Below are 26,807 nucleotides of genomic sequence, written 5' to 3'. Positions count from 1 at the left end.
TTTGTGTGTGTATTGGTTTGTGTATATTTGTGCATTGCCTGAGGATTGCCAGAAAAGGGGTTCCTGAAGTTACATGCCATTGTGGGTTGCCCAGTGTGGGTTGGAACCAAACTTAAGTGCTCTGGAAGATCAGCAGGTAACCTTAACCACAGAGCCATCGCTCCAGCCTCGCAACATGATGATGTCATTTCTTTTCCCTCTTTAAAACTTTTTTTCTTCTTAATTTATGTGTCTCTATGTGGGTATGTTCACACAAGTGTAGATTCCACAGAAACCAGAGAGCATCAAATTCCCGGGGTGACGAGAGTTAAAGGTGGTTATGTGCACCAGGTGTGCATTCTGAGAGCCCCTCAGGTCCTCTGTGAGAGCAGCCAGTGCTGTTTTCATACAGGGTTTTCTCTTTGTTGTCTTTTTTTATTTTTTTGAGACAGGGTTTCTCTCTGTAGCCCTGGGTGTCCCGGACCTCACTCTGTAGACCAGGCTGGCCTTGAACTTACTGAGATGCACCTGCCTCTGTCCCCTGAGTCCTGGGATTAAAGGTGTGCACCACAATCACCCAGCTCACCAAGAACTTTTAAAGTAACACAGCTGTGCAGTATTCAAAGAATAACTCCCTTTGAAACAGTATAAGAAACTGCATATGAAAACAGAAAAAGGAAATTGTGTAATAAAATAAAATAATAAAATTTTTTTAGATGTACTTATTTTATTTTATGTGTCTGGATGTTTTGCTTTCATGTATGGGCATGTGCATGCCTAGTTCATGTGGAGTTTAGAAGGTGGTGGATCCTTTAGATATGGATTCACAGACAGTTGTGAGCTATTACATGGGTGCCAGGAACAGCAGCTCAGTCCTCTGCAAGAGCAGCGAGCGCTCTCGACTGCTGAGTCACCTCTCCAGCCCCAGTATCTCCATTTTCATAAAGTCTACGCTTAAACTCTTTTAAAGTACTTATCTTGTACATGCTCCTTGAAAATAGAAAAAGTATGATCTGTGTTTCTGACATCCGTCATGATTATGAAATTGTTAATAGGTGATGCTCATTCTCACAGTGCTCATGTGGAACAGAGACCCCATGAATGGAAGAGTCCGTGTAGGGAAGTCTGCACCCAGGCTCTGGTTCTCAGACAGAAGAATATTCTTCCTGGAGGAAAAGCCTGTGAGTGCGCTGTATGCGGAAAACTCTATTCCTGTCGCTCCTCTCTGAAAAGGCACATGCGGTGTCACAGCGAGCATACACTGTGGGAGAGTCACGGGGACGGGGACCGGCATACCAGTGCAAGGAATGTGGGAAGACATTCAGCTGTCGAAGTTCATTTCAAACACACAAGAGGACCCACGCTGGAGAGAAGCCCTATGAGTGTAAGCAGTGTGGGAAGGCCTTCAGCTGGCCTAGCTCCTTCCGGATCCACAGGAGGACTCACACCGGAGAGAAGCCTTGTCAGTGTAAACAGTGTGGGAAAGCTCTCAGTTGCCCCACGTCGTTTCGAAGTCACGAGAGGATTCACACTGGAGAAAAACCATATAAATGTAGAAAATGCGGCAAAGCCTTTACTTTCCCCAGTTCCTTTCGCAAACATGAAAGAATTCACACTGGAGAGAAGCCTTACGACTGTAAGGAGTGTGGGAAGGCCTTCATTTCTCTCCCAAGCTTTCGAAGGCACATGATAATGCACACTGGAAACGGGCCTTACAAATGTAAGGAGTGTGGGAAAGCCTTCGATTGTCCCAGCTCATTCCAAATTCACGAGCGCACACACACTGGAGAGAATCCCTATGAGTGTAAACGGTGTGTGAAGGCCTTCAGCTGCTCCAGTTCTGTTCGAATCCATGAACGGACTCACACAGGGGAGAAGCCCTATGGGTGTCAGCAGTGCGGGAAGGCCTTCAGATGTTCTCGCTCCTTTATAATACATGGAAGAATTCATAATGGACAATGATCCTTTAAAGGCAAATCCTGTGGTAAAACCTTCTATTGTCCCATTGCCCTTTGAAGATATTCTCTTGCTTAGAGAAACACTGTGAACAAAATAAACCTGGAAACTTTCTCTAGTTGTGAATCCCAGGAAGAACCCTGTATATGTAGCCTTCAGTGGATATGCAACTTAATGAGGCCACATGGATACATAGGGGAAAATGAACCCTGAACATTAAGTAATGTGTGAAATCACTCAGTCGCTCAGTTATCTGGAAATCACAAACTTGTATTACAGAGTAGCTTGATGAATGCAAGTGTTGTGGGAAACCACCAGTCGTCTGTGTCCTCGCAAATGTGAAGAGGTTCACTGCGTAGGACCCTTAAAAAGTGAAAAATAATGATTAATCTCCCATCTTATTGAATGTTCACATGATGCTTACTTGAGGAATTGTGAATTCATTAAGACAACCATTGGAAAGTGATTCTATAAGTGTGGACAACATGGGAGAGTCCCATCTAACTTTGTAGATGTATTTGAAAAATCATAAACGGAAAGAAATGGAATTTTCTTTTGTCAGATGTTCATTCTTAAAACTGACTCTGGCCAGGCGGTGGTGGTGCATGCCTTTCATCCCAGCACTCTGGGAGGCAGAGGCAGGCAGATTTCTGAGTTTGCGGCCAGCCTGGTCTATAGAGTGAGTTCCAGGACAGCCAGGGCTACACAGAGAAACCCTGTCTCGAAAAAACAAAAAACCAACCAAACAAACAAAAAACTGACTCTGGACTATAGATATCTGTTACTTTTGCTTATATGAACATTGAGATTAGATTATTCTGAAAGTCATTAAACAATGGTACATAAATTTAATAAGTAGTGGGTTGGTTTGGGTTTTTTTTTTTTTGGCAGTTACTATATTTTTAAAGATTTATTTATTTTATGTATATGAGTACACTGTAATTGTCCTCAGACATAGTAGAAGAGGATATTGATCCCATTACAGGTGGTTGTAAGCCACCATGTGGTTGCTGGGCATTGAACTCGGGACCTCTGGAAGAGTACTCAGTGCTTTTTACCGCTGAGACATCTTTCTAGCCCAGTAGTGTTGTGGGAAATATTAAAAAAGAACCGCCAAGTTCTGCTCTCCATCCAGCCTCTCTGCCCACTAACTCTCCAGTAGGGCCGGAGTTCCCAAGTTCCCTTCACTGTCACATCAGCCCCACACAACGACCATCTACTCCACGGTCAGCCGCCACCACACCCAGCAACCTGGTAGAAACAAAACTTATAAGAAGCTTATAATTAACAAGTCAGATTTATGTAACAATAAATTCTCAATTCACAAGCTGCCCACACAGTAGTTTCAGAACCAATTGATGATGATAAAAGCTGCCTACAATTAGACAAATCCCAATTATTCTATCCGTTTAGATATCATAACTACCTGTGGCTATTTAAAACCACGCGGGATCAGGATCTTCTTCCTGCCCTTCTGCCTCCATTTTGGCTTCTCCTCCCTCCTCTGAGTGGATCTCTGTTCCTGCAACTCTTAGCTCCGCCTCTCCTTTCCCTGTCCAATCACAGGCCTCCTGCTGCACTAATAATGTAATTGGACAGGGAAAATCCTGCCACACAGTAGTGCGTTTGTTTGTTTGTTCTGAGACAGGGTTTCTCTGTGTAGCCCTGGCTGTCTTAGGACTCACTCTGTATTCTAGGCTGGCCTCAAATTCAGGGATCTGCTTTTCTCTGCCTCCCGAGTGCTGGGATTAAAAACGTGCCACTGTACCTGGCTTTATAAGAAATGTTTTTATTAAACTTGTTACTAATTTTCCTTTTTGAAGTCTGTTAGAGTCATCAGTGAAGTGTATTGCTAATATAAAAAAATATTCATTTACAATATTTTTGCAATGAGCTATTAAAAAGGCAACAATTGAGTTATTGGTGAGACTTTTCCTTGTGTCCTAGGTCTTCCTTATTCATATATTTTTAAAAAGTGATTTACTTTTATTATTTTTAGTTGTACATATTTGTGTGTCTGTGCACATGAATGTAGTGTCCACAGAGTCCAGAGAGGGTTTTGGATTCGTAGGAAGTAGAGTTATAGGGAGTTGTAAGCCACCTAGCACGAGCACTGGGAACCAAACTCAGGTCCTCTGCAACTGCAGTGCCTGCTCTTAACACTGAGCCTGCTCTCTACCCCACCATTGATTTTCAGTCCTTCTTTTTATTATTTAAGTTTTTGGGGGGAGGGCATAGATATTCTATCTAGTACTAGACTCTGTAATCCTTCTGCTTCAGAATCCTGAGTCTCCAGGTTGTGGGCGTGTACCGTCATGCCTGGCTCACTTATTTCTGATCCAGAGAAGCTAATTTAGGGCAGGAGAGAAGAACCTTTCTCTACGTTCTGTATAATTACTTGCCATAAACGTGAGTGCATGCCATGCCTATTCTTGTATATTCTCAGACATGGCACTTTTTGTGTTTTTAAAAATCTGTTTTTATTGTTTTATGATGTTGAGAATGGAACCTATGTCGCTGAACATGATAGGTAAGTGCCCTACCACTGAGCTGCCAGGGTCCAGTCCAGCACCACAGGGTAAACCGAGGCAGGCAGCGAAAGGGGAGTGGCTTAGTCAGGGTTTCTATTCCTGTACAAACATCGTGACCAAGAAGCAAGTTGGGGAGGAAAGGGTTTATTTAGCTTACACCTTCCACATTGCTTTTCATCACCAAAGGAAGCCAGGACTGGAACTCACACAGGGCAGGAAGCAGGAGTTGATGCAGAGGCCATGGAGGGATGTTCCTTACTGGCTTGGCTTCCCCTGCCTTGCTCAGCTTGCTTTCTTATAGAATCCAAGACTACCAGCCCAGGGATGGCACCACCCACAAGGGGCCCTCTCCCCTTGATCACTAATTGAGAAAATGCCTTACAGCTGGATCTCATGAATGCATTTTCTCAGCTGAAACTCCTTTCTCTGTGATAACTCCAGCCTGTGTCAACTTGACACACAAAACCATCCAGTACAGGGCATATGGTGTCAAAGCTGCTTTGCCTTTTGCAATTTCTATCTTCTTTAACTCTGCTATTTTGTAGCCAAAAGCTGCAGGCTTCTGACAATTAACTCCTGCTGATAACAATGGGATTAAGCAGGATGGTGGCCATGAAAGTCAGAATCTGCTAAGGAGTGTGTAACAACTCACTTGCCAAATCAACTAGTCTGAAAATGGATGGCGCTGGAGTGTCGGGCCCATACCCAGCCATCGCTGGCAGTCAGAAAGTATATATATATGCTTTGGTTTTTTGGATTTGTTTTTTTTTTTTGATACAGGGTTTCTCTGTATAGCCCTGGCTGTCCTGGAACTCACTCTGTAGACCAGGCTGTCCTCGAACTCAGAAATCTGCCTGCCTTTGCCTCCCAGAGTGCTGGGATTACAGGCGTGCGCCGCCACTACCCGGTTATTTTTTTATTTTTTAAAAATAAATAATAATAATAATAATAAACAGCGGGGGATTAAGAAGAAAAGCTTAGTTATTTGAGCTTTTTTCTCTCTGACTCAAGGGTTCCTAACTGACCAGGCAAGAGGCTCAGAGTTTATTAACTCTTCATGAGCCAGAAAGAGAAGAAAGGGAAGAAAGGGAAAAAGTCAAGCAAACACAGAGGCACACACACACACATACACACATGCACGAACACACACACGCACACACACACATGCACACTTTGGCCAGACCCAACCACCTGTCTCATCAATTCCTTGTTTATGCATTCTTACATATATACACATATATGTGTGGCTATATCTATAGACAGACAGAAATATATGTATGTACATTTGATGGATGGGACAGAGACCCAAATGCCACACTTTATTTCTTCTCTCTGGAAATTTATGCCTTCTTAGAGAAAAGTTCCATTATCAAAGTTTCCTCATAGATAAAATGTTACACAAAAGGGGAGATACAGAAGGATGTTGTCTTAGTTAGGGTTTTACTGCTGTGAACAGACACCATGACCAAGGCAAGTTTTATAAATGACAACATTTAATCGGGGCTCGCTTACAGGTTCAGAGGTTCAGTCCACTGTCAACAAGGCAGAAGCATGGCAGCGTCCAGCCAGGCATGGCACAGAAGGAGCTGAGAGTTCTACTCTTCATCTGAAGGAAGTCAGGAACAGACTGGGCATCCTCAGGCATCTAGGAGAAGATCTCCAAGCCCATCCCCACAGTGACACACTTCCTCCTACAAGGCCACACCTTCTAATAGTGGCCCTCCCTGGGACGAGCATATATAAACCATCACAGATGTCCATAGCAAGTTCAAAACAGTGTTTCATTCCATAAGCTCATTATAAGTTCAGAGCAACTGTTGTACATGACCTTGATTTATCAGAGTGCACGCCCGTGACCTCATCCTTGGACCTAACCTAGAATGAATGTTTTCTTTGATCACAAATTTGTCCCAAGCCTATTTCTCTTCTTAGTGCAATTTATGCAAACTCATTGTATTCCTAATTATGCAGCCTTTACTTACTATTTTATGAGGAGGGGCACATTCTGTTCTTGATTCTTTAACACATCTTTCTGTAAAAACAACAAAAACCATCTCTTCAAGCTCCTATATTTGAATCAAGTTAGGAATTCAGTGAACTCATTAGCTCATCCAAACAGCATTCGTTCATGAAAGTTGATCTTCATGTTGATCTACAGGACATTTGCCCTGTAGAGTGGACTGATGCTCAGGAGTCATTAGGCTATGTGACAGTGGTAGGAAAGGCATGACAGTAGCAAGAAGCAGTCCTGGGATGAAGTCTCTGGGGCTGTGCCTCTCCAGAGTGCACCCATTACAGCCATGCAGAATGGTGGGCCATCACTTGCTTACCATAGCTTTTCCTAGGTGGCTTCTGTCACTGACACACATCTTTATCTTGCCTACCCAACTGTTTTTGAGGCAGTCTCACTATATAGCTCTGACTGCCCTGTAACCCCGTAAGACACTATGTGGACCCGGTTGGCCTTGAACTCAGAGATCTGCCTGCTTCTGCTTTCCATGTACTGGGATTAAAGGTGTATAGTGCTATTATTTAGATCACTTAAAAATTATTGTGGCACACACAAAGGAACACAGTGTGCATGTGTGAGTGTGGGCACATGCTGGCCATGGTGTACGTGTGGTCACAGGATAACGTTTGAAAGTCAGTTCTCTCTTTCCTGCATGGGACCTAGAGATAAACTGAGGTTACCAGTGGTATGGCAAGCACTTTTTTTTAAACCACTGAGCCATCTTGTAGACCCTCTTTTTATATTTTTTTATCCTTCTTTTTATATATTTTTATCCTTGTTATTTGCCTTTTTTTTTTCTGGCTGCATTTATATAACAGACTTTGTATTAGAAGGCAAGACCTTTGATAGCATGATCTAGAGTTGTAAATGGCTTTCTGCGGGCAGCATAAGTATGAATGACATTGTGGCTTTTTTTTTTTTTTTAAAGACAGGGTCTCACAGCCCAGGCTGGCTTTGAACTCCTCATACAGCTGAAGATGACCTTGAATGTCTTTAAGACTTTTTTTTTCTTATTTAGGTGTGTTTGCACATGTGTGCAGGTGTCCACAGAGGCAAGAAGGAGGCTGTTGGATACCATTTTGTTGTTTTGTTTTTGTTTTTTTGTTTTTTGGATTTGGTTTTTTCAAGACAGGGTTTCTCTGTGTAGCCCTGGCTGTCCTGGAACTCACTCTGTAGACCAGGCTGGCCTCGAACTCAGAAATCTGCCTGCCTCTGCCTCCCAGAGTGCTGGGATTCCAGGCGTGTGCCACCACTGCCTGGCTATGTTGGATAGCTTGAAGCTAGAGTTATAGGCAGTTTGAGCCAGCTGAGCATGGTGCTGGGAACTGAACTCCAGTCCCCTGCAAGAGCAGCAAGCACCCAAACTGCCCAGCTGTCTCTCCAGCCTCACCCTGGAGTTCTGATCCTCCCACCTCTACCTTAGACCAGGAGGGCTGGCCTTACAGGTACTACGTCTGTTATGTGGTGAACCCAGGACTTCATATACATTAGGGGAGCACTCTACCATCTGAGCCCCAACCTCAGTCCTCAGCTCTCTACAACCCAGGCATCAGGTCTCTTCATAAGACCACTGGTATTCCATGGTGCTCCATACATCGGGCAGAGTGACCAGCTGTGTAGACAGATAACTGTACCAGAACTTTAGGAATGCCTGCTTCCACCTCATTTTCCTGCTGCTTGCCTGACAGTTAAGAGTATGATCATGGCCGGGTGTGGTGGCTTTAATCCCAGTATTTGGAACATAGCAACAGGTGGATCTTGGAGTTTGAGGCCAGCCTGGTCTCTAGAGTGAGTTCCAGAATAGCAAAGCAACACAGAGAAACCCTGTCTTCAATGCCCTAACCCCCTAAAAGAATATGAACATGGGACTAGAGATGTAGACTGGTAGTGTTCATCTAGTATGAGGGAGGCTCTGGGTTTTAGCCCCCCATCATTACAGAAGTGAAAAGGCACCAGCTGCGTGTTAGTGTTTGGTCCATGACGGTCTGTATATGTGATGGTGGTCCTTGAGATTATAATGAACCTCCGGGTGGTGGTGGCGCACGCCTGTAATCCCAGCACTCTGGGAGGCAGAGGCAGGCAGATTTCTGAGTTTGAGGCCAGCCTGGTCTACAGAGTGAGTTCCAGGACAGCCAGGGCTACACAGAGAAACCCTGACTCAAAAAAACAAAAACAAACAAAAAAACAAAACAAAACAAACAAACAAAAAAAATATTATAATGGACCTGAAAACTTTATTTAGTAACCTTAAAGACCAAAGTGACACATAATTTGGTGATATTAGTATAACCAAATCTGTGCATCCAGTTCTACAAAAATGTAGCACAAGCAATTAAGGATAATACATATAGTACTTGACAGTGACAGATAATGATGCTGTTGGTTTATGTCTTTAGTGTCGTTCTGTCATTAAAGGTTTTACTACATTTATTTATGTGTGTGGACATTTGAGCACCATGGCACTCGTGTGGAGGGAGACCCGTGGGAGTCCACGCTCTCCCTTTACTACCTGTGTTCTGGAGATGAGCTCAGAACCTGACCCCTTTACCTGAGGTACTGAGTCGTCTCACAGCCTGTTATCACTTGGGTTTGTTTATCCAAGACAGGGTTTCTGTGTATAGTCTTACCTGTCCTGGAACCTGCTCTGTAGACCAGTCCAGCCTGAAAAATCAGAAATGCCCCTAGCCTCTGCCTTCTGAATGCTGGGATTAAAGGTGTGCGTCACCGCTGCCCAGATTTTCCCTTCTTTTGATGACAGGGTTTCACATATAGCCATGGTTGGTTTGTCTATTAGGGTTCTCTAGAGGAACAGAATTTATACAATGGATATATAGTGAATTTATTAGCGTATCTTACAGGCTATGGTCCAGCTAGTTCAACAGTGATCATGTTCCACATTGTTTAGTCCGTGAGGCTGGGTGTCTCAGCTGGTCTTCAGTATTCATCAGAATCCCAAAGAAGCAGGCTCCAGAGCCAGTGAAGGAAGGGACTTGCTAGTGAGAGCAAGGCAGCAAAGAGCAAAGTTTCTTTCTCTATGTCCTAAATAATAGGCTGCTAGTGAAAGACTCCCGAATCCCGGGAAATCCTCCACCAAGTCACGGGATAGGATGACGCCCCCAAAAATCCACGAGAAACCGTTCTTGATGCAAACACATGAGGTTTATTTCTCCAGTGTACTGGGGCCGAACTCCGCGCTGGGGCAGGGGAGCTCGACCTTGCGCAGCTGTCGGTGGGGGCTTTTAAAGAAGAAGACTATAAAGAAAAAGGGGAGGGGAGGCTTAGGCTGTGATCTATGTCATAAGGAATGGGGAGATCAAGCAGCAATCCATGGCTCAGTGGAAGGTTACAGGTTATCTTGGGCAAACACAGTTACTTTGAGCAGGGAGAGAGTGCTAGTCCTTGAAGCAGGGGGAAGTGCAAGTCTTTGAAGCTGGGGGAAGCACTATCTTAAGGTTGATGGTTTTCCAAGTTGCACTACGTCTAGGCTAATTGCTAGGGGTTTAAAAATTTCGAGTTGGGGTCTCTCATTTCCCACTCCTTTTTAGTGGGTGGTTCTAATCTTAGAACTAAAGAATTAAATTTTTGATTTCACATACTGTACGTTCTTTTTCTAACTTTTGATACTGCTGGCGCAACAAAATCTGTACGGCACCAATTCTTTGCCTAATAAAAGCAATTCGCTTATTAATTATGCAAGGTCCTATAGTTAGTAGAAAGAGCAAAATCAGTAAGGGACCTGTCAGGGCCGAAAGCAAAGTCGTCATCCATGGTGATTTACTGAACCAACCCTCGTACCAGTTTTGAGTACCCTCTCTGTCCCGTTGGCGTTTTTCTAGTCTCTCTCTGAGCTTGCTCCTGGGGTCCCTAATGGCTCCGGAGTGATCTACATAGAAGCAACATTCTTCTTTTAGAGCTGCACATAAGCCCCCTTCTTTAAGAAACAGTAAGTCTAATCCTCTCCTGATCTGCAGCACCACCTCAGACCATGAAGTGAGGGACTCTTCCAGTTGACTGAGAGATTTTTCTAAAGCTCTTAGATCTTGGGTTATGGCCATTTGGAGGGTATTTAGTCCATGCTGAAGGTCTGCCGGTCCCTTAATAAGGGCAGTAGTTCCAGTCCCTGTTCCTGCTGCTAATCCGAGTCCTAGCATAACTGTAAGGGAGACTAGTTCCCTTTTCTCGCACTGATGCTTGCTCTCATAGGAGTTCTCTAACTGCTTCTTCTGGATGGTAATAGATTCTGGGAACTAATCTAATCATAACACAGAAATCTCTGCTTTGATTAAGATAGTAGTAGACACACAGGGAGTGAGGCCAGTGCTGCGCCCACCAACTATTATTATTAGGGAGCAGATATTGGTTAAATCCGGTGGTGTTAAAAACCAGGGTATTATTGCAAAGATGTTGGTGAGTCGAGGGCACGTGGCCTATACATGAACCTGTCCCTGATACTTCAGTAAGGGTTAGTTTACTTTGGGACCCCCAGGGACAGTGGCTGGGGTCTGTGGTAGCATTGACGGCACCAGTGACTGCAGTCCCTTTATAATAAGGGGGACCTGCTGCCAGACAGAGCCAGCAGGATGTAGGTGCATTGGGGTTTGTAGCGTTTAGAGCTTGGAATGCCCCCTGAATTAGGTTTAGTAACCTGTCTCCAGTGGTGGGGGGCAGAGTGACTAGAGTTGGGGCGGGAGCGTTAGTGGGAGCCTCAGTTAGGACAGGGGGAGGGGGCTTTGGAATGATTCCTTTGTCTAGCGGCTTAGGGGGGTCCTGTTCTGCAAGCACTCTATCAGGCCCCACAGGAACTGTTGGAGGGCTTTCAATCTTCAGTCTAATCTGAAATGTGAACCCGTTGTCCCATCCTGACATATAGAACCTAAGACCCCAGGTTCGTCCCTTGGGCCAAGCAGTAAACCGTTTCCCTGGGTCTGTAAAGGTGATATTAAGGGAGTCATTTTTCCGGGAGACAGTGATTAAGTCCCATGAGGACGGGGGATGCCAGGAGGCATCTCCAGTGGTTTTGCATCCCCACTGTCCACAGTACAATTGTCCCAGGCCCCCGCATCTGTGTGCTTCTTGTCTAGACCTGCCGTCTCTGGGGCATACATAAAAAGGGGTTTGTTGGAGTTTTCTCCCGACAGGTAAGCTCTTACAGCTGGGATAAGGTGCCTCATATTGTTTTTGGGACATCTGGTATGGGGAGTGAGGGCTCCCGACCATATAACGTCTCTGAAGGCAGTGCACATCCTTATGGGATAGCTCAGGAATGTCCCATGAGTCTAGTCCGGCTATTAGGGCACAGGTCTCAGGAAACAAAGAGGGTCACCAAGTATCTGGGGGGCCGACTTTGGAAGTGGACCAGACCATGTCCCCAGTTTGTGATAATACCTGCCAAGGAAGGGTCATAGGCTGGAGGAGGTTGCTATTCCTCGGTAGTGAGCAGGCGGTGTAGGCGCAGCTTAAGAGGATCATCAGTCAGCTCCAGCTTCCAGGAGTCATCTCGGGCTGTAGGGGGCGCTGCTTTGACGTGGGATGCGTGGATCCAAGCCGGGATACCACAACCTTGATGGCGGTGGGACTAGTTAGAAGTATCAGGTAAGGTCCTTTCCATCTGGGCTCGAGGTTGCCGGATCGATTATGCCGGACCAGGATGGAGTCTCCCACTTGGAACTTCTGTGGAATGGCTGTGGTTCCTGGTTCGTATGCCCCCTTGAGCTGTTCCCAGGCGTCCTTTCTGTCCAGTTCAAGAGCCTTTGCACGAGCTATCAGGGGTTGGGAGAAAGAGGCGTCAGAGTCATGTATCTCTCCCGCGTCTGCCAGGAGGGGCAGTCCCCCATGGAGGAGCTCCAATGGTGTGAGTTTAAATTTCCCTGGGGTGTTTCATACTCGGAACAAGGCAAAGGGCAAGAGGGCTGTCCAGTCCTTTCCGCTGGTCTCTAAGGATAATTTAGTTAAGGTCTTTTTAAAGGTTCTATTCATTCTTTCTACCTGTCCTGAACTCTGGGCACAGAACTATAAGCACAATGTAATTTCCAACCAATCCCCAGCTGGGTGGCCAGTCCCTGACTTACCTGGGCAATGAAGGCAGGGCCATTGTCTGATCCAATTACCTTAAGAATGCTGAATATCAGGAAAATCTCTTCTAGTATCTTCTTTGCCTCTACGTTGGCTGTCTCCCTTTTTGTGGGAAAGACTTCTACCCCACCTGAGAAAGTATCTATGAAAACTAATAAGTATTTGTTACCATATTTTGCTGGTTTGACTTCCGTGAAGTCGGCTTCCCAGAATGCTCCTGGCCTATCTCCTCGTAGGCGCTTAGCAGGTGTGCCTATGTGATGTCCAGCATTGGTTAAGGCACAGGCTTTACAGTTTTGAACTACTTCTTGAGCAATATCTGAGAGGCCCATGACGTGATAGTCGGAGTGGCGTACAGTGTCCTTTAATTTCTTTGTTCCCAAGTGGGTTAATTGGTGTAAATTGGTGACATATCGTTGTCCCTCTTTTTGGGGTAAGATGGATTTCCCATCTTCTGTCTCTGCTACTCTATTGGGAGTGTAGCTGCATATTACTTTTAAATTTTTCATCTGGCAGTGATCCTGGGGGCGGTACCTGAAACTGGTCTCTCAGATGTCTTAATAGTCTTTGGACTTTTTAATGCCCTGGTTGGCTATAAGAACCATGGCTCCTTGGGCTGCTTGTTTGGCTGCCATGTCAGTCATTTGATTTCCTTTGGCAATGGCATATTGGCCCTTTTGATGGCCAGGGCAATGTATAATGGCCAGGTTTTTTTTTTTTTTTGGCAAATGTATGACTTCTAGCAGACTCAAGATTTCTTCTCTGTTTTTAATGTCTTTTCCAGCAGATGTGAGTAGCCCCCTCTGTTTATAGATTACCCCATGTATGTGAGCGGTGGTGAAAGCGTACCTGCTGTCCATGTAGATGTTGATAGTCTTTCCTTCTGCCAGCAACAAGGCTTGGGTGAGTGCAATCAGTTCTGCCTTTTGAGCTGACATTCCTTCAGGCAAACTGCTAGCCCAGATGGTCCGTTTCCCATCCACCACCAATGCCCCCGCTTTCTGCTTACCTTCAACCGTGAAGCTACTGCCATCTGTATACCAATTAGGGCATCCTGGCCAAGGCTGATTGGTGAGGTCCTTCCGTGTTCCGGTTTCTTCTGCCAGGATGTATACACATTGGTGTATTGGCAGAGAATCATCTGTCTCAGGTAGTAGGGTGGTGGGGTTAAGGACAGCGGGGATGGGGGGGGGGCAAAAGTCATTTGTTCAGTCAGCAGGAGGCTTTGGTAGTGAATCATGCGGTGTTCGTCATCCAGCAGTTAGGAGGCTGTCTGATGATACTTTCTGGGGAGGGGGTGGTTATTATGATAGTCTGTTGTCCTAGAGTCAGTTTGTCAGCATCTTTGAAAAGTAGTGCTACAGCGGCAATGGCTTTCAGGCAAGATGGCCATCCGCTAGCTACAGGGTCGAGTGTTTTTTTGATAGGTAGGCTACAGATCATTTCCATGGCCCCATGACCTAGGTCAAGACCCCTCGTGCCACTCCTGCTCTTTCATCTACATAGAGGGTGAAAGGTTTAGTTACATCTGGTAGGGCCAAAGCTGGTGCACTGAGTAAAACCCATTTAATTTCTTCGAAAGCTTTCTGGTGTTCGGGGGCCCACAAGAAAACCCGAGTTTCTTTAGTGAGAGGGTAGAGTGGGGCTACCAAGGTGGCAAATCCTGGTATCCAGAGTCTACAGAACCCTGCAGTGCCCAGAAATTCTCTTGCTTGCTTTGGGGTTGCAGGAGTAGGGATTTGTGTCACAGTCTTTTTCCTAGCTTCCGTCAGCTAGCACTTCCCCTCTTTAAGAATGTAGCCCAAATAGGTTACTTCTGTTTGGCAAATCTGAGCTTTCTTTGCTGAAGCCCTGTACCCCAACTCACCCAGCTCAGTCAATAATCTCTCAGTCCCAAGTCTGAATTCTTGCACTGTGATCGCAGCAGCTAAGAGTAAATCATCAACATACTGAATCAAGGAAATTTGAGGATTTTCTGACCTAAACAGAGCCAATCCCCATGGAGGGCTTCATCAAAAAGAGTAGGGAAGTTCTTGAATCCCTGGGGCAGACGCATCCAAGTCAGTTTTCCAGCCTGTCCCGAATCTGGGTCTCTCCATTCGAAAGCAAAGATCGCCTGACTGGTAGGATGTAGTCTCAGGCAAAAGTATGCGTCCTTTAAGTCCAGAACCGTATACCAATGTCTGTCAGGAGGGAGAGAACTGAGCAGGTTGTAGGGGCTGGGGACAGTGGGGCAGATATCCTGCACTCTTTCATTAACTTCTCTTAGATCTTGTACTGGCAGGTAATCATTGGTGCCTGGCTTCCTAACTGGCAGCAATGGAGTGTTCCAGGGAGAGTGACAAGGAACTAGAATGCCTAGTCGCAGGAGTCTTTGGATGTGAGGTCTGATGCCCTTTTGGGCCTCTCTGCTCATGTGGTATTGTCATACCCCAATGGGGATTGCATCAGTCTTTAGACTTACGATGATGGGGGGGTACTTGTTTGACCTCTCCTATGCCCCCCCACCCCCACCCATGCTCTGGGGAACCTCTCAAGCCATGCTCCGCTCAGGGTCTTGCCCTGCGAGGCTGGAGGCTTGTGCAATCTGTATTCTTCCTCTAGTTTTACAGCTAAAATCATAGAAGTGGGGGTCTGCTAATTGTCTATAGCTCCTTTCGAGGAAAAATGTATTTGAGCTTTTAATTTTGACAGTAAATCTCTCCCCAATAATGGCACGGAGCACTCAGGGATGACAAGGAAAGAGTGAGTTATTTGACCCTTTCCCAGATCAACTTTTCTGTTGGTGGTCCAAGAGTATGGTTTCTGGCCAGTCGCCCCAATCACTATGTTTTTTTTGTTTTTTTTTTTTTTAATTTTCCTAATGGTTTCTTTAAAACTGAAAATTCTGCTCCAGTGTCAGCAAAGAAGTCTGTAGGGGTCCCCTCCACAGTTAGGGTTACCCTAGGCTCGGGAGGGGGTCCGAGCCCCGCCCCCCTAATCATTATCTTCTAGAGTGAGAACCTTGGGCAGGTTGGCACCTGGCTTCTTCTTGGGACAGTCCTTTGCCCAATGTCCCTTCTCCTTGCAATATGCACATTGGTCCTTGGCTAAAGGTTGTTGTAAAATCCCCCAGAGTTCCGGGGTCTTCTCAGCCCTGTGTTGCCCAGGTACCCTGTCTGTCTCCTTGCTCTGTTCTATAAGCCTCCCTGTCACCTACTACTGCAGTCAAAATCCTTGTCAAACTCCTTTCCTTCCTTTTATCCCCTCTATTTTCTCTTTCTTCTGCTTCCTTTTTCTCTCTCTCTCTCTTCTCTTCCTCAGTCTCCCTCTTATGGTACATTTTCTCTGCTTCCTTAACTAGGTCCTGCAAGGATAGTGTTTGCAGACCCTCCGGGCACTGTAATCTTCTCCTAATATCAGAGACAGACTGTCCAATAAAAGGCATGGCTACTGCTGCCTGTTGACCCTCAGAGGCAGGGTCAAAAGGTGTGTTTCACCTGTACGCCTCCAAAAGCCATTCTAAAAACACAGAAAGGGGGTTCCTTTTCCCCCTGAAGAACTTCTCTTACCTTGGCCAAATTGGTGGGGTGCCTACCGACCCCTTTGAGACCTTCCTCTAGAGCTCAGCGATAAACCATCAGCTGCCCCCTACCTTCCAAGGTATTGTAGTTCCAGTCAGGACGATTCACAGGGAAACCTGCATTTATTTTGTTCTGGAGTTAAGTTGGTTGACCATTGGCTCCTGGCACATTCTTTCATGTGTCTAGCAGGATTCTTTCCTTCTCCTTGGTGATAAAAAGGACCTGTAAAAGCTGTTGGCAGTCATCCCAGGTAGGCTGATGGGAGAACACGAGGGATTCTATCAGACCTGTAAGGCTAGAGGGATTTTCTGAGAAAGGGGCGCAATTTGTCTTCCAATTATAGAGGTCAGCCTATGAGAACAGCCAGTACTGAAGGGGTTGCAATTGTTCAGCGTTGGCTGGAGGGGAGCTGTAGGCATGCAGAGGCAATGCCGTAGTTAGTCAGGTCTTCTGGGGCTCTGAGCACAGTGACTTCGGGTCCCAGTGGCCAGTCCTACTGTTGCCCCTCCACTGGCATCCTGTTGAGGGTTCTGGGGGGAGGGGTAGGGAGGGGGTAGGGAGGTGGGGTACCAGGCCATTTTGTGGGCTCCTCAATCTCGGGATAAATCTTAGTGAGGGCCAAGGGTTGGGTTCTGATTTCCAGTTCTGACTTCTCTATTTTGTGTAGCGGCTCAGGCTCGCTGTTTTTGTTTTCATTTTCTGCTCAGAGTCACGAAGCGCCAGGACTCAGGAGCCTGGCTTATTTTTCTGAGACCAAGGCTTTAGCCAGGAATGAGGATCCTGATCTAAATTCTCCCAAATAAAAATATAAGGTACCTGGTCAGGGTGAGACTCTGGTCCCTCCTGAAAAACAATGTCTTTGATGGCAGAAATCACAGTCAGGTCAAGTGTACCCTCCGGAGGCCAGCCAATGTCATACGTAGGCCATTCTGAAGAACAAAACGTTATCCATAATCCCTTCTTAACTGCTACAGACAGATTGCATGCTCTATTTCTAATTTCAGTCCAGTGGTCGAGAGTTTGAAAGAGAGGAGTGCTAACTGTCTGTCCCATCGTCCAAGTCACATAAACCACAAACAGAACACTCAGGAAGACCACAAAAGCTGAGACTAGAGCCCGCCTCTTGTGGGACTTCCAACACCAGGAAACAGAATCAGACGGCCAAGAGGACGCAAAATCTCTCCTCTCTAGGAGAGATTCGGGTTCCAAGTTGGCACCTAGACAGGGACTCTCCGAGCATCCTCGGAGCTCCCTCAGACCTCCTGGGACATCTCCCAGGGTGACAGTCAGTTATCTCTTGACATGTCTGTCGATAACCCTCCCCTCTGTCCTGGACAGGGAGTTCCTTGCTCTCATGGGGGGGTGGTGGTGGTGGGGGTATTGGGGGGTGGGGGAGAGTGTCTATCGCAAATCCTGGACAAGCCCCCAAATGAAAGACTCCTGAATCCTGGGAAATCCTCACTCAAGTCTCGGGTTAGGACGATGCCCCCCAAAATTCATGAGAGACCATTCTTGATGCAAACACATGAGGTTAATTTCTCCAGTGCACTGGGGGTGAACTCCATGCAGGGGCACAGGAGTTTGACCCCGTGCAGCTGTCATTGGGGTTTTTTTTAAGAAGAAAACTATAAAGAAAAAGGGGAGGGGAGGCTTAGGCAGTGATCTATGTCATAAGGAATGGGGAGATCAAGGGACAATTCATGGCTCAGCAGAAGGTTACAGGTTATCTTGGGCAAACAGTTAATTTGAGCAGGGAGGGAGCGCTAATCCTTGAAGCAGGGGGAAGCGCTAGTCCTTGAAGCAGGGGAATCGCTATCTTCAGATTGACGGTTTTCCAAGTTGCAGTATGTCTAGGCTAATTGCTAGGGGTTAAAAATTTCGAGTTGGGGTCTCTCACTAGCAGGTCTGGCCCAGATTAAAGGCGGATCTTTCCATCTCAAAGATCTGATAAAAGTGGGTCTTCCCACTTCAAAAGTTTTAATTAAGAAAAAAAATCTTTCACAGGTGTGCCCAGCTGCTTGGGTTTCAGTTAGCTCCAGATACAGTCAAGTTGACAACCATGTATAGCCGCCATATTCTGGAACTCCAGGTGTAGAGCAAGCTGACCTGAGATCTGCTTGCATAGGCCTCCCAGGCAGTGGGATTAAAGTCACATGCACCACACCCAACTTTATTAATTTAGAGTGCTTTCCTTATATTTAAAATGTTAACTGCCGCCAGGGACTTCTGGTGCTCGGGCTTCCTGGTGGTCCCCAGCTTCTGGGCGCATATCCCATGAAGGAGCCCGTGGAGGTGCTACACATGGTACAGGGCGCACACGACTTCATCTACAGCCCGCACTCCACCTAGAGAAGCTGCTTGCTCAAAGAGCTGCACCGCTTTGAGTCCATTTGCGTCTTACAAGAAAAACTGGAAGCTCTACCACCTGCTCCAGGACAGCTGAGATAGGAACCCTTCCACAACGCGATCCCTTTTGTAGGGTTTGGCTTTTTGGATAAAGCAATTATGACTGTTGCAGGAACCCAAATTGAGTTGTCTATTGGAATTATTTTGGGAATTTCAATGATGGCAGCTGCTGCTTGCTGCTTTTAGAAACCTTGTTTCTGATTTATCTGGACCTGGCCTTGCAGGTTAGGTTGAGGCCTTGGCGTCCAGGTCAGGCCTCTCAGTTCCTGATCTTACACCAAAGCAAGTTGATGAGTGGCAAACACGCGTCAGCACACATCTGGGCAAGGCTGTTGGGGTGACTGTCAGCTGCATTCCAGGAATGCTCCCCATAGATTTTCTTTGGAGGGGGTGAAGAGGATGAAAAACTGGGAACAACAAATTTACTATCTTAGAACACCTATAAAAAGATGTAAACTGGGCGGAAGATAGCTCAGCCGATAAGAGCACTGACTGCTCTTCCGAAAGTCCTGAGTTCAAATCCCAGCAACCACATGGTGGCTCACAACCATCTTTAATAAGATCTGATGCCTTCTTTTGGTGTGTCTGAAGACAGCTACAGTGTACTCACATATAATAATAAATAAATAAAGCTTTAGCACCTATCCAGCACCTATCACTGCCAACAGCACCTCTGAAAGGGTGTGTCTTACTCACTCTGTTCAAATGCTGTGAGGAGACACCATGACCAAAACAGTCCTTATAAAACCATTTCAAGACAGGCAGTGGTGGTGCATGCCTTTAATCCCAGCACTTGGGAGGCAGAGGCAGGTGGATTTCTGAGTTCAAGGCCAGCCTGGTCTACAGAGTGAGTTCTAGGACAGCCAGGGCTACACAGAGAAACCCTGTCTCAAAAAAACAAACAAAAAAAACCATTTTAGGGTGCCTGGCCTACAGAGACTTTTAGTCCATTAGCATCGTGGTGGAGAGGCAAGCTGGAACAGTAGCTGAGAGTTGCATTGTGATCCATAGGTGGAGGGGATGGGGGAGGCACAGAGACTCAGAGAAACACAGAGACAGAGAGACACAGAAACACATAGAGACAGAGACAGAGAGACACAGAAACACATAGAGACAGAGATACATAGAGACAGAGACACAGAGATAGAGATAGAGAAAGAGACAGACAGACAGAGAGACACAGAGACTCTGGGCCTGGCATGAGCTTTTGAAAATCGGAAACCTCACTGTGGAAAGCAAGGTCCCTTCCCAGTAGCAGTGCCTCTCTGTGATGAGCTGCTGAAAGCGTAATCTGTAGCTTCCCCTTTAAGAAATGCAGAGGTCAAGCTGGGCAGTGGTGGTGCATACCTGTGGTCCCAGCACTCTGGGAGGCAGAGGCAGGCAGATTTCTGAGTTCCAGGCCAGCCTGGTTTACAGAGTGAGTTCCAGGACAGCCAAGGCTACACAGAGAAACCCTGTCTTGAAAAAACCAAAATCCAAAAAAAAGTAAAAGAAAAAAAAAGAAATGCAGAGGTCAGCCTGGCTGGGGAGCCCGCAGCTGCAGCTCTTGCTCTGCCCTAACAGTCTGACCTTGAACACAACCTAACACTGGTTATGTTCTGACCTAACAGAACTTAAAGAAAGTTTTAACGAGCAAAGTGACCAAGCTGTTCTGACCAAGACAAGACAAAATAAAAATAACAGTTCCCTGAATCACGTTCCTGCCCCTCCCACTACTGGGGTCCCGGGGAAAACCACAAACTGTCAACAGTCTTGCTACCAAGGTTCACTCTTGACCCGTCCAGCAGGTCCAGTTATTCCAGGGTCTCGAAGAGGCACTACCAGAGGGTCAAAAGGGGGGAGAGAAGGAAGGAGGCCAAGCATGCTAAGAAAGGCAAAGTCAGTCTGGGTTGTGTCATGGCTTCATTTAATGTCGGGGAGGTAAGTGGGTTTTAAGGCTTACAGAGAAGGAAATAACCTTCACACCAGACAAAGGAGGGAAGGGCAGAGACACCCCTAGCGATGGAAGCAGGAAGCGAGCAGCTCTTCCTAGTGGGGACAACTTCAGGAATATTCTGCAGTTAGGGCAGGAACATCTTGTGGTATTCTCGGGAATCTTCTCGCACCGATAGCTCATGGAGAAGGCTCTAGTTAATTGTTCTCATATTTTAGCAGCCACCACCTTAGGGCCATGAGTAAGCATAAGTCTGAATAGCTCAGGACGGCTTCCCACACACTCTTGACCTGTAAATTTAAAAATATACTACTCACAGTAATCCAGCCCCCCTTGCAACTAGGGTATAAAAGATGTCTGCTTTCTTTGTTCCGGGTGAACTCTCCGTTTGTGGCTGAGCAACCCCACGAATGTGGAACAATAAACCTCATGCTCTTGCATCAATCTATCGTCAAGCTGTGTGCTGAGGGGTTGCGGGCCCGAGCACAGACTCTGGGCGGGGGGAGTCTGTTGAGTTACATCATCACCCCCAGTGACACAATTTTTCCAACAAGACCGCACCTTCTAATCCTTCTAATTCTTTCCAACAGTTCCATTCCCTGATGACTAAGCGTTCAAATACATGAGTCTTATGGGGACCAATATTCAAACCACCACAAGATGGAATTGCTTGTCATATGATAGACTCTATACCCCAGGATCCAGGCCCCTCTCTGGTCTCCAAAGGCACTGGACAGGCACACAAGCACTCAGGCTTGAAAACAAAGCATCCACATGTCCTTGCATCCTAAATGTTTTTTTTTTTTTTAACCACACCTTTTGGATAAGGAAGAACATCCTCCTTAATTTTTTTCCTTTATTTTTTCTTTTTGTTCATGAATTTTTTGTTTGAATGCATATCTGTGTACCATGTCTGTGCCTGATGCCCTTGGGGGCTAGAGGAAGGTGTCCACTCCCCTGGGCCTTGTGTCACACACTTGTGAGTTTCTATGTGGGTGCTGAGAATTACACTTGAGTCCTCTGGAAGAGCAGCCAGGACTGTCAACCTCAGCCCTTGTTCCAGCTCCAAGATCTTCCTCTTAAAACTTAAAAATTCAGTCGTTATTTATACCTTAAAAGTACCATTGTCTTTGTGGGAGGAGGTTCGCACGTAGCCCAGACTGGCTCAAACTCCTGTGCCGCAAATGTGACCTTGCACTTTAATTTCTTGAAAGTTTTGAGGCAGGACAGAAGGACAGGAAGGGCCGAGCATGGTGGCACACAGCTTTAGTCCCCGTACAGAGCCATATTGGGGTGTCATGCCACATGGTAGGAACTTGACATTGGCCAAGGACAAGGGCTTGGAAGGTAGGGCAGGAATCTGATGTTAGGGCATAATAGGGAAGTAGGTTACAGCAGGACTTTTTATCCTAGGGTGGAGTGCTCGGAGTGAAGGTGAAGTTCATTGTTCCTCCAGGTCTATGAATTCCTGAATTAAGCAGGTGACCCACCCAGCTGCCTGAGCAGTGGAGCCAAGAATCCCCAGATGACTTCTCCAGAACTCAGCCTGGAGTCTGGGGGGAGGGGCTTGGCCTCCCTTTTTATCTTGGGAGAGATGCAGTAAAGGTTGAGACTTGAACCAGTAGCCATGTCTGTCTCCATGTGTGTTCTCTTGCCACCCCGTTCCTATTCCCATCTCTCCTTCCAGAGAACCCACCGTGAGAATGTAGCTGCAGAGCCCTACAAGTCCCAGCACTCGGAAGGTAGAAGCAGGCAGAGTTCAAGATCAACTTGGTCTACAGAGAAAGTTCCAGGACAGTCAGGGCCACACAGAGGAAACTCTGTCCCAAAATACTACCCCTCACTCCCCACAAAAAAAGGACAGAAGAATTAAGGAGCCGGGAGAAAGAGCCCATAACTCCCCAGGAGCTGGGTTAAATCTTTCACTGTCAGGAATTTTGATACAGATGACCAAATATGCAGAGAAGTTTTCTGAGAAGCATCCCAAACGAAAGTGCAGTAGGCCAATGAGCCATGCTCTAAGCCAAAACTAGAGTGACCTTTGAGTATAACCTTACCAGCATGCCCCTCATGGGCAAGCCAATTCTGAACCATGTGTACAGTCAAAAACCCTTGCTGGTCTGGTGAAACACATAAGTGGATAATGTAATGCCCCGACCATGGGTCCCCACAGACCAGCAAGGACAGCCAGGAGTCCAACTCATATGCAAAAGCAAAGCATCAAGCTCAGACGCCTCCAACCTCTCCTCTCCACTGCAGCGGGTGGGTGTGGAAGATGCCGGGCTGGGGCAGCCTTGCCTTGTATACAGTTTACGCAGGGCAAAGGGGCTTTCCAACTTAGCAGTTACACGATTGGGTGACATTTCCAAAAAGCGTAGCTTGCACAAAAAGTTTTAGCTAGCGTCATAAACTTGGCTATGGTTTTCGTGGTTAACACCAGTCATTTGCCGGGGCATGACACTGGGTATTTCCTGTTACCATGAGTAGGGTGGCTGTTGTTTGGGGGGTGTCTTGGTTCCTGGAACAAGCTATGGTTTTTCCAGTTACTAAGTTCAAACTAAGGACAAGCTGGACCTAAGATGGAGTCTGAACACAACATAGAATTAGCTATGCTGGGTCCTTCAGATAAAAGCTCTAGTCATGCAAGCCCGGTGACCTGAGTTCAATTCCTGGAACCCATGTGAAGGTAGGCGAGGACGGAAGCCAGAGGTGTCCACTGACCTCCACCCGTCAGATGCGGCAGTTGTGTCCACACACACATTCACACACACACACACACACACACATTCACACACACACACATTCACACACACACACACTCACACATTCACACACACACACATTCACACACATACACACTCACACATTCACACACACACACTCACACATTCACACACATACACACTCACACATTCACACACACACACACACACATTCACACACATTCACACACACACATTCACACACATACACACTCACACATTCACACACACACATTCACACACACACTCACACATTCACACACACACATTCACACACACACATTCACACACACACATTCACACACACATTCACATACACACTCACACACACACATTCACACACACACACACATTCACACACACATTCACACACATACATACACACATTTTTCTGGCCTATTTTCCAGCATTTAAGTGACTTTTCACTTTTACATTTCTTACGTTTGTGCATGTGTGAACACACATGTGCCATAGTACCCAGGTCAGAGATAACTTGTGGGAGTTGATGGTCTCCATGCAGGAGGTACAGACATAATCGCTCTGACTCTGAGGACTTTCCAGGTTATGTACTGAGAATCTAATAACAATAACAATAATAATAACAATAACAACAACAACAATTATAATAATTCTAAGCAAACAGATTAAAAACCAAAATGTAAGTCAGGTAGTGGTGGCACATGTCTTTAATCCCAGCCCTCTAGAGGCAGAGCCAGGAAGATTTCTGTGAGTTTGAGGCCAGCCTGGTCTACAGAATGAGTTCCAGGGCAGCCAGGGCTACACAGAGAAGCCCAGTTTCTACCCCACCACATCCCAAACAAAACAAATCAAAATCAAAAAGAGCTGGTGAGACAGCTCGTCAGATGAAGGAATTTGCTGTCCATTCTGACGACAGGTTATTTCTCAGGACTCATGTGGTGACCTTCACCTGCAAACCCTGGCACACATGGACAGGCACACAAATGTGATTAAAAAAAATCCAAAGCAGCGGAACACGAGCCCGTTGCTAACATAATTTCTTATTTTGAAATACTCTCGTCCTGTAGGCCGGGCTGAAATGGCTGATTTGGAGTAAGTATGTGCCGTCGAGATGGCCTTGAACTCAGAGATCCTCTGCCTTTGCCTCCCGAGTGCAGGGATTGAAGGCCTGACCACAGCGGCCATGCCAGTTAATTCTAATGTCACTTGAAAACTTGTAATTCAGAAGAAAGTTACAGGTGAAAGCAATATGATAAGCCTGCTGCAGTGAATGCATCCTGTTCCACGATGGATGTTCTTGACAGATGTCGTATAAGACAGTGAGGGTCCGGAGAGGTGGCCCAGTGCTTCTTAGCCCGGCTCCTGCCAAGGACCAAGGCTTGCCCCGACACCCACTTAGTGCTTACTCACAAACATCTGGGTCTCCAATTCCAGGATACCCGGTGCCCTCCTCTGACATCAGTGGGTACCGGGTGTGTGTGTGTGGTGCCCATAAGTGTATGTTGGCAAACACTCACACATACAGAACCCGTAGAAAGCATATGAAAGCTACAAACTGGCTTTCTTTCTGAATAATAGTCTCATGTTATTCCAAAGAGTCATCTGTAAGAAACGTGAGTAGTTAAGCAGGTTGTGTTGACTTCGTTGGGCTTGTGGTCATCTTAATAAATGCCGTCTGCCTGTCCTGGAGTGTGTTGGCCCCGTGGCTGAATTGAGGTGTTTCTAATTCACGGGATTGGAGAATGCTAGAGTGCCTTTGTCCCCTAAGATGTGCTTCTCAATGGGAGAGTCTCTTCTTACTAATACTTGGAGAAAGGTCTGTGACTGGTTGTGTTGGCGTATGCGCACACGCACGCACGCACGCACACACGCACGCGCGCGTGCACGCACACACACACACACGCGCGCGCATGAACGCACGTACGCACGCACGCTCGCACGAAGGTCTCTAATCCCAGCCCTCAGGAGGCAGAGGCTGGTGGATCTCCGTGAGTTTAAGGTCCTTCTTCCTTGGTTGTGATTTCTTTTGATATCTTTCTCACACGTCGCCGTCTCCCCCGTCAGTTTGCTGAGAATGCTTGCGCTGTCTCCAACATGACCGAGTTCTCTGCGCTCCGCTCATTTATTCTCAGTTATTCTCAGTCTCAGTCTCCTTCTTTAGACAGCACTGTGTGATACCTGTCTGTTCGCAAATTTGCCAATCCTACCAGCTGAAATCTGATCGCGAGGCCCATTGCTTTAGTCCAAAACTGTTTTCTTTGATTCCGTTAGCTTTTGCTGAGCTAGGGGTTTAAACCCGGGAGTCCCTTTGGGCCAGACAGGTGCTCTGCCAATAAGCTATAGCCCAGTTGCATAAATTACATTTTTTTTGTTTTTGTTTTGTTTTTGTTTTTTCGAGACAAGGTTTCTCTGTGTAGCCCTGGCTGTCCTGGAACTCACTCTGTAGACCAGGGTGGCCTCGAACTCAGAAATCCGCCTGCCTCTGCCTCCCAAGTGCTGGGATTAAAGCTCATAAATTACATTTTTAAATTTATAGTGTCAGTGTTTTACTAATTCCAGGTTACTACAGAAAGTAATTTTTTCTTCCTTTCCCTTCCCAGACGATGTTCCTTCAGCTTTATTGTCACGTTTTCCATCACACCCCTTTAAAGCCCCCCTAACAGCACACATACATAAGTCATAATGCGGGATCATTACAAAAGGAAAAACATGAAGCGTTTGTCCTTGCCAGTCTGACCCATTTTAGCAAAATATTTTCCACTTTGCTTGGTTTTCCTGAAGATTACTTGATTTTTCATTATGGCTACATAAAATTCTGCTGAATTTTATGAACGGTCTGCCTCCTACGTACTGGGATCACCATAGCTGGCTTTTAATTATCTAGTGTCTTAAATTTTTCATTGTGAAATCTTTTACCTTCTTGGTTTATTTTCCCTGTGATTAGCAAGCTATGGTTAACTGGATTCTTTAGCTACTTTTTGTTCCTCTCAGCTACTTAACTGTTTTTCTATAGAAAGTTACTGGCTCTTGCAGGTTGACTCTATCCTCCTCTGTTGAAATGGTTTATCAGGTCCAAGAGTTTTCTGATGAAAAACAATGTAAAAAACCGGGCAGGGGTTGCTCGTGCCTCTAATCCCAGCACTTGGGCGGCAGAGGCAGCCTGATTTCTGAGTTCGAGGCCAGCCTTGTCTACAGAGAGAGTTCCAGGACAGCCAGGACTTGTGAGAACCCTGTCAGAAACAGCAGGACAGCTCCCCATGACCCAGACTGGGGCCTCAAAGCTGGACTGTGACCCGTCCAGCAGGTCCAGTTATTCCCGGGTCCCGAAGGGGCACTACCTGAGGGTCAAAAATGCGGGGGAGAGAGAAAGGAAGCCAAGCATGCTAAGAAAGACAAGTCAGTCTGGGTTATGTCAAGGCTTCGTTTAATGTCGGGGAGGTAAGTGGGTTTTAAGGCTTACCGAGAAGGAAATAACCTTCACACCAGACAAAGGGCAGAGACACCCCTAGTGATGGAAGCGGGAAGCAAGGAGGTCATCTGGTCATCTGGAGTTAAGGCCGGCAGGAACATTCCGCAGTTAGGGCAGGAACATCTTGCGGTATTCTCGGGAATCTT

At 46.4% G+C, this 26,807-nt stretch overlaps 1 protein-coding gene and 1 pseudogene across 1 annotated transcript in view; one reads left to right on the top strand and one right to left on the bottom strand.

Moving 5' to 3' along the window:
- The window catches only part of LOC127689808 (zinc finger protein 809-like), a 47,661-nt gene that overhangs the window by 5,314 nt on the left and 15,540 nt on the right, over nucleotides 1–26,807 (top strand). Inside the window, exon 4 of the mRNA XM_052189392.1 lies at nucleotides 1,054–1,938. Coding sequence (XP_052045352.1) covers nucleotides 1,174–1,938 — 765 coding nt within the window. The 5' untranslated portion in view covers nucleotides 1,054–1,173. The remainder of the gene's footprint in view (nucleotides 1–1,053; nucleotides 1,939–26,807) is intronic.
- On the bottom strand, nucleotides 11,897–16,110 carry LOC127689311 (uncharacterized protein K02A2.6-like; annotated as a pseudogene).

The sequence above is a fragment of the Apodemus sylvaticus genome, chromosome 7 (assembly GCF_947179515.1).
Source record: "Apodemus sylvaticus chromosome 7, mApoSyl1.1, whole genome shotgun sequence".
Classification (NCBI taxonomy): domain Eukaryota; kingdom Metazoa; phylum Chordata; class Mammalia; order Rodentia; family Muridae; genus Apodemus; species Apodemus sylvaticus.
Note: the sequence above shows the minus strand (reverse complement) of the source record. Positions and strands in the feature narration are given on the sequence as shown.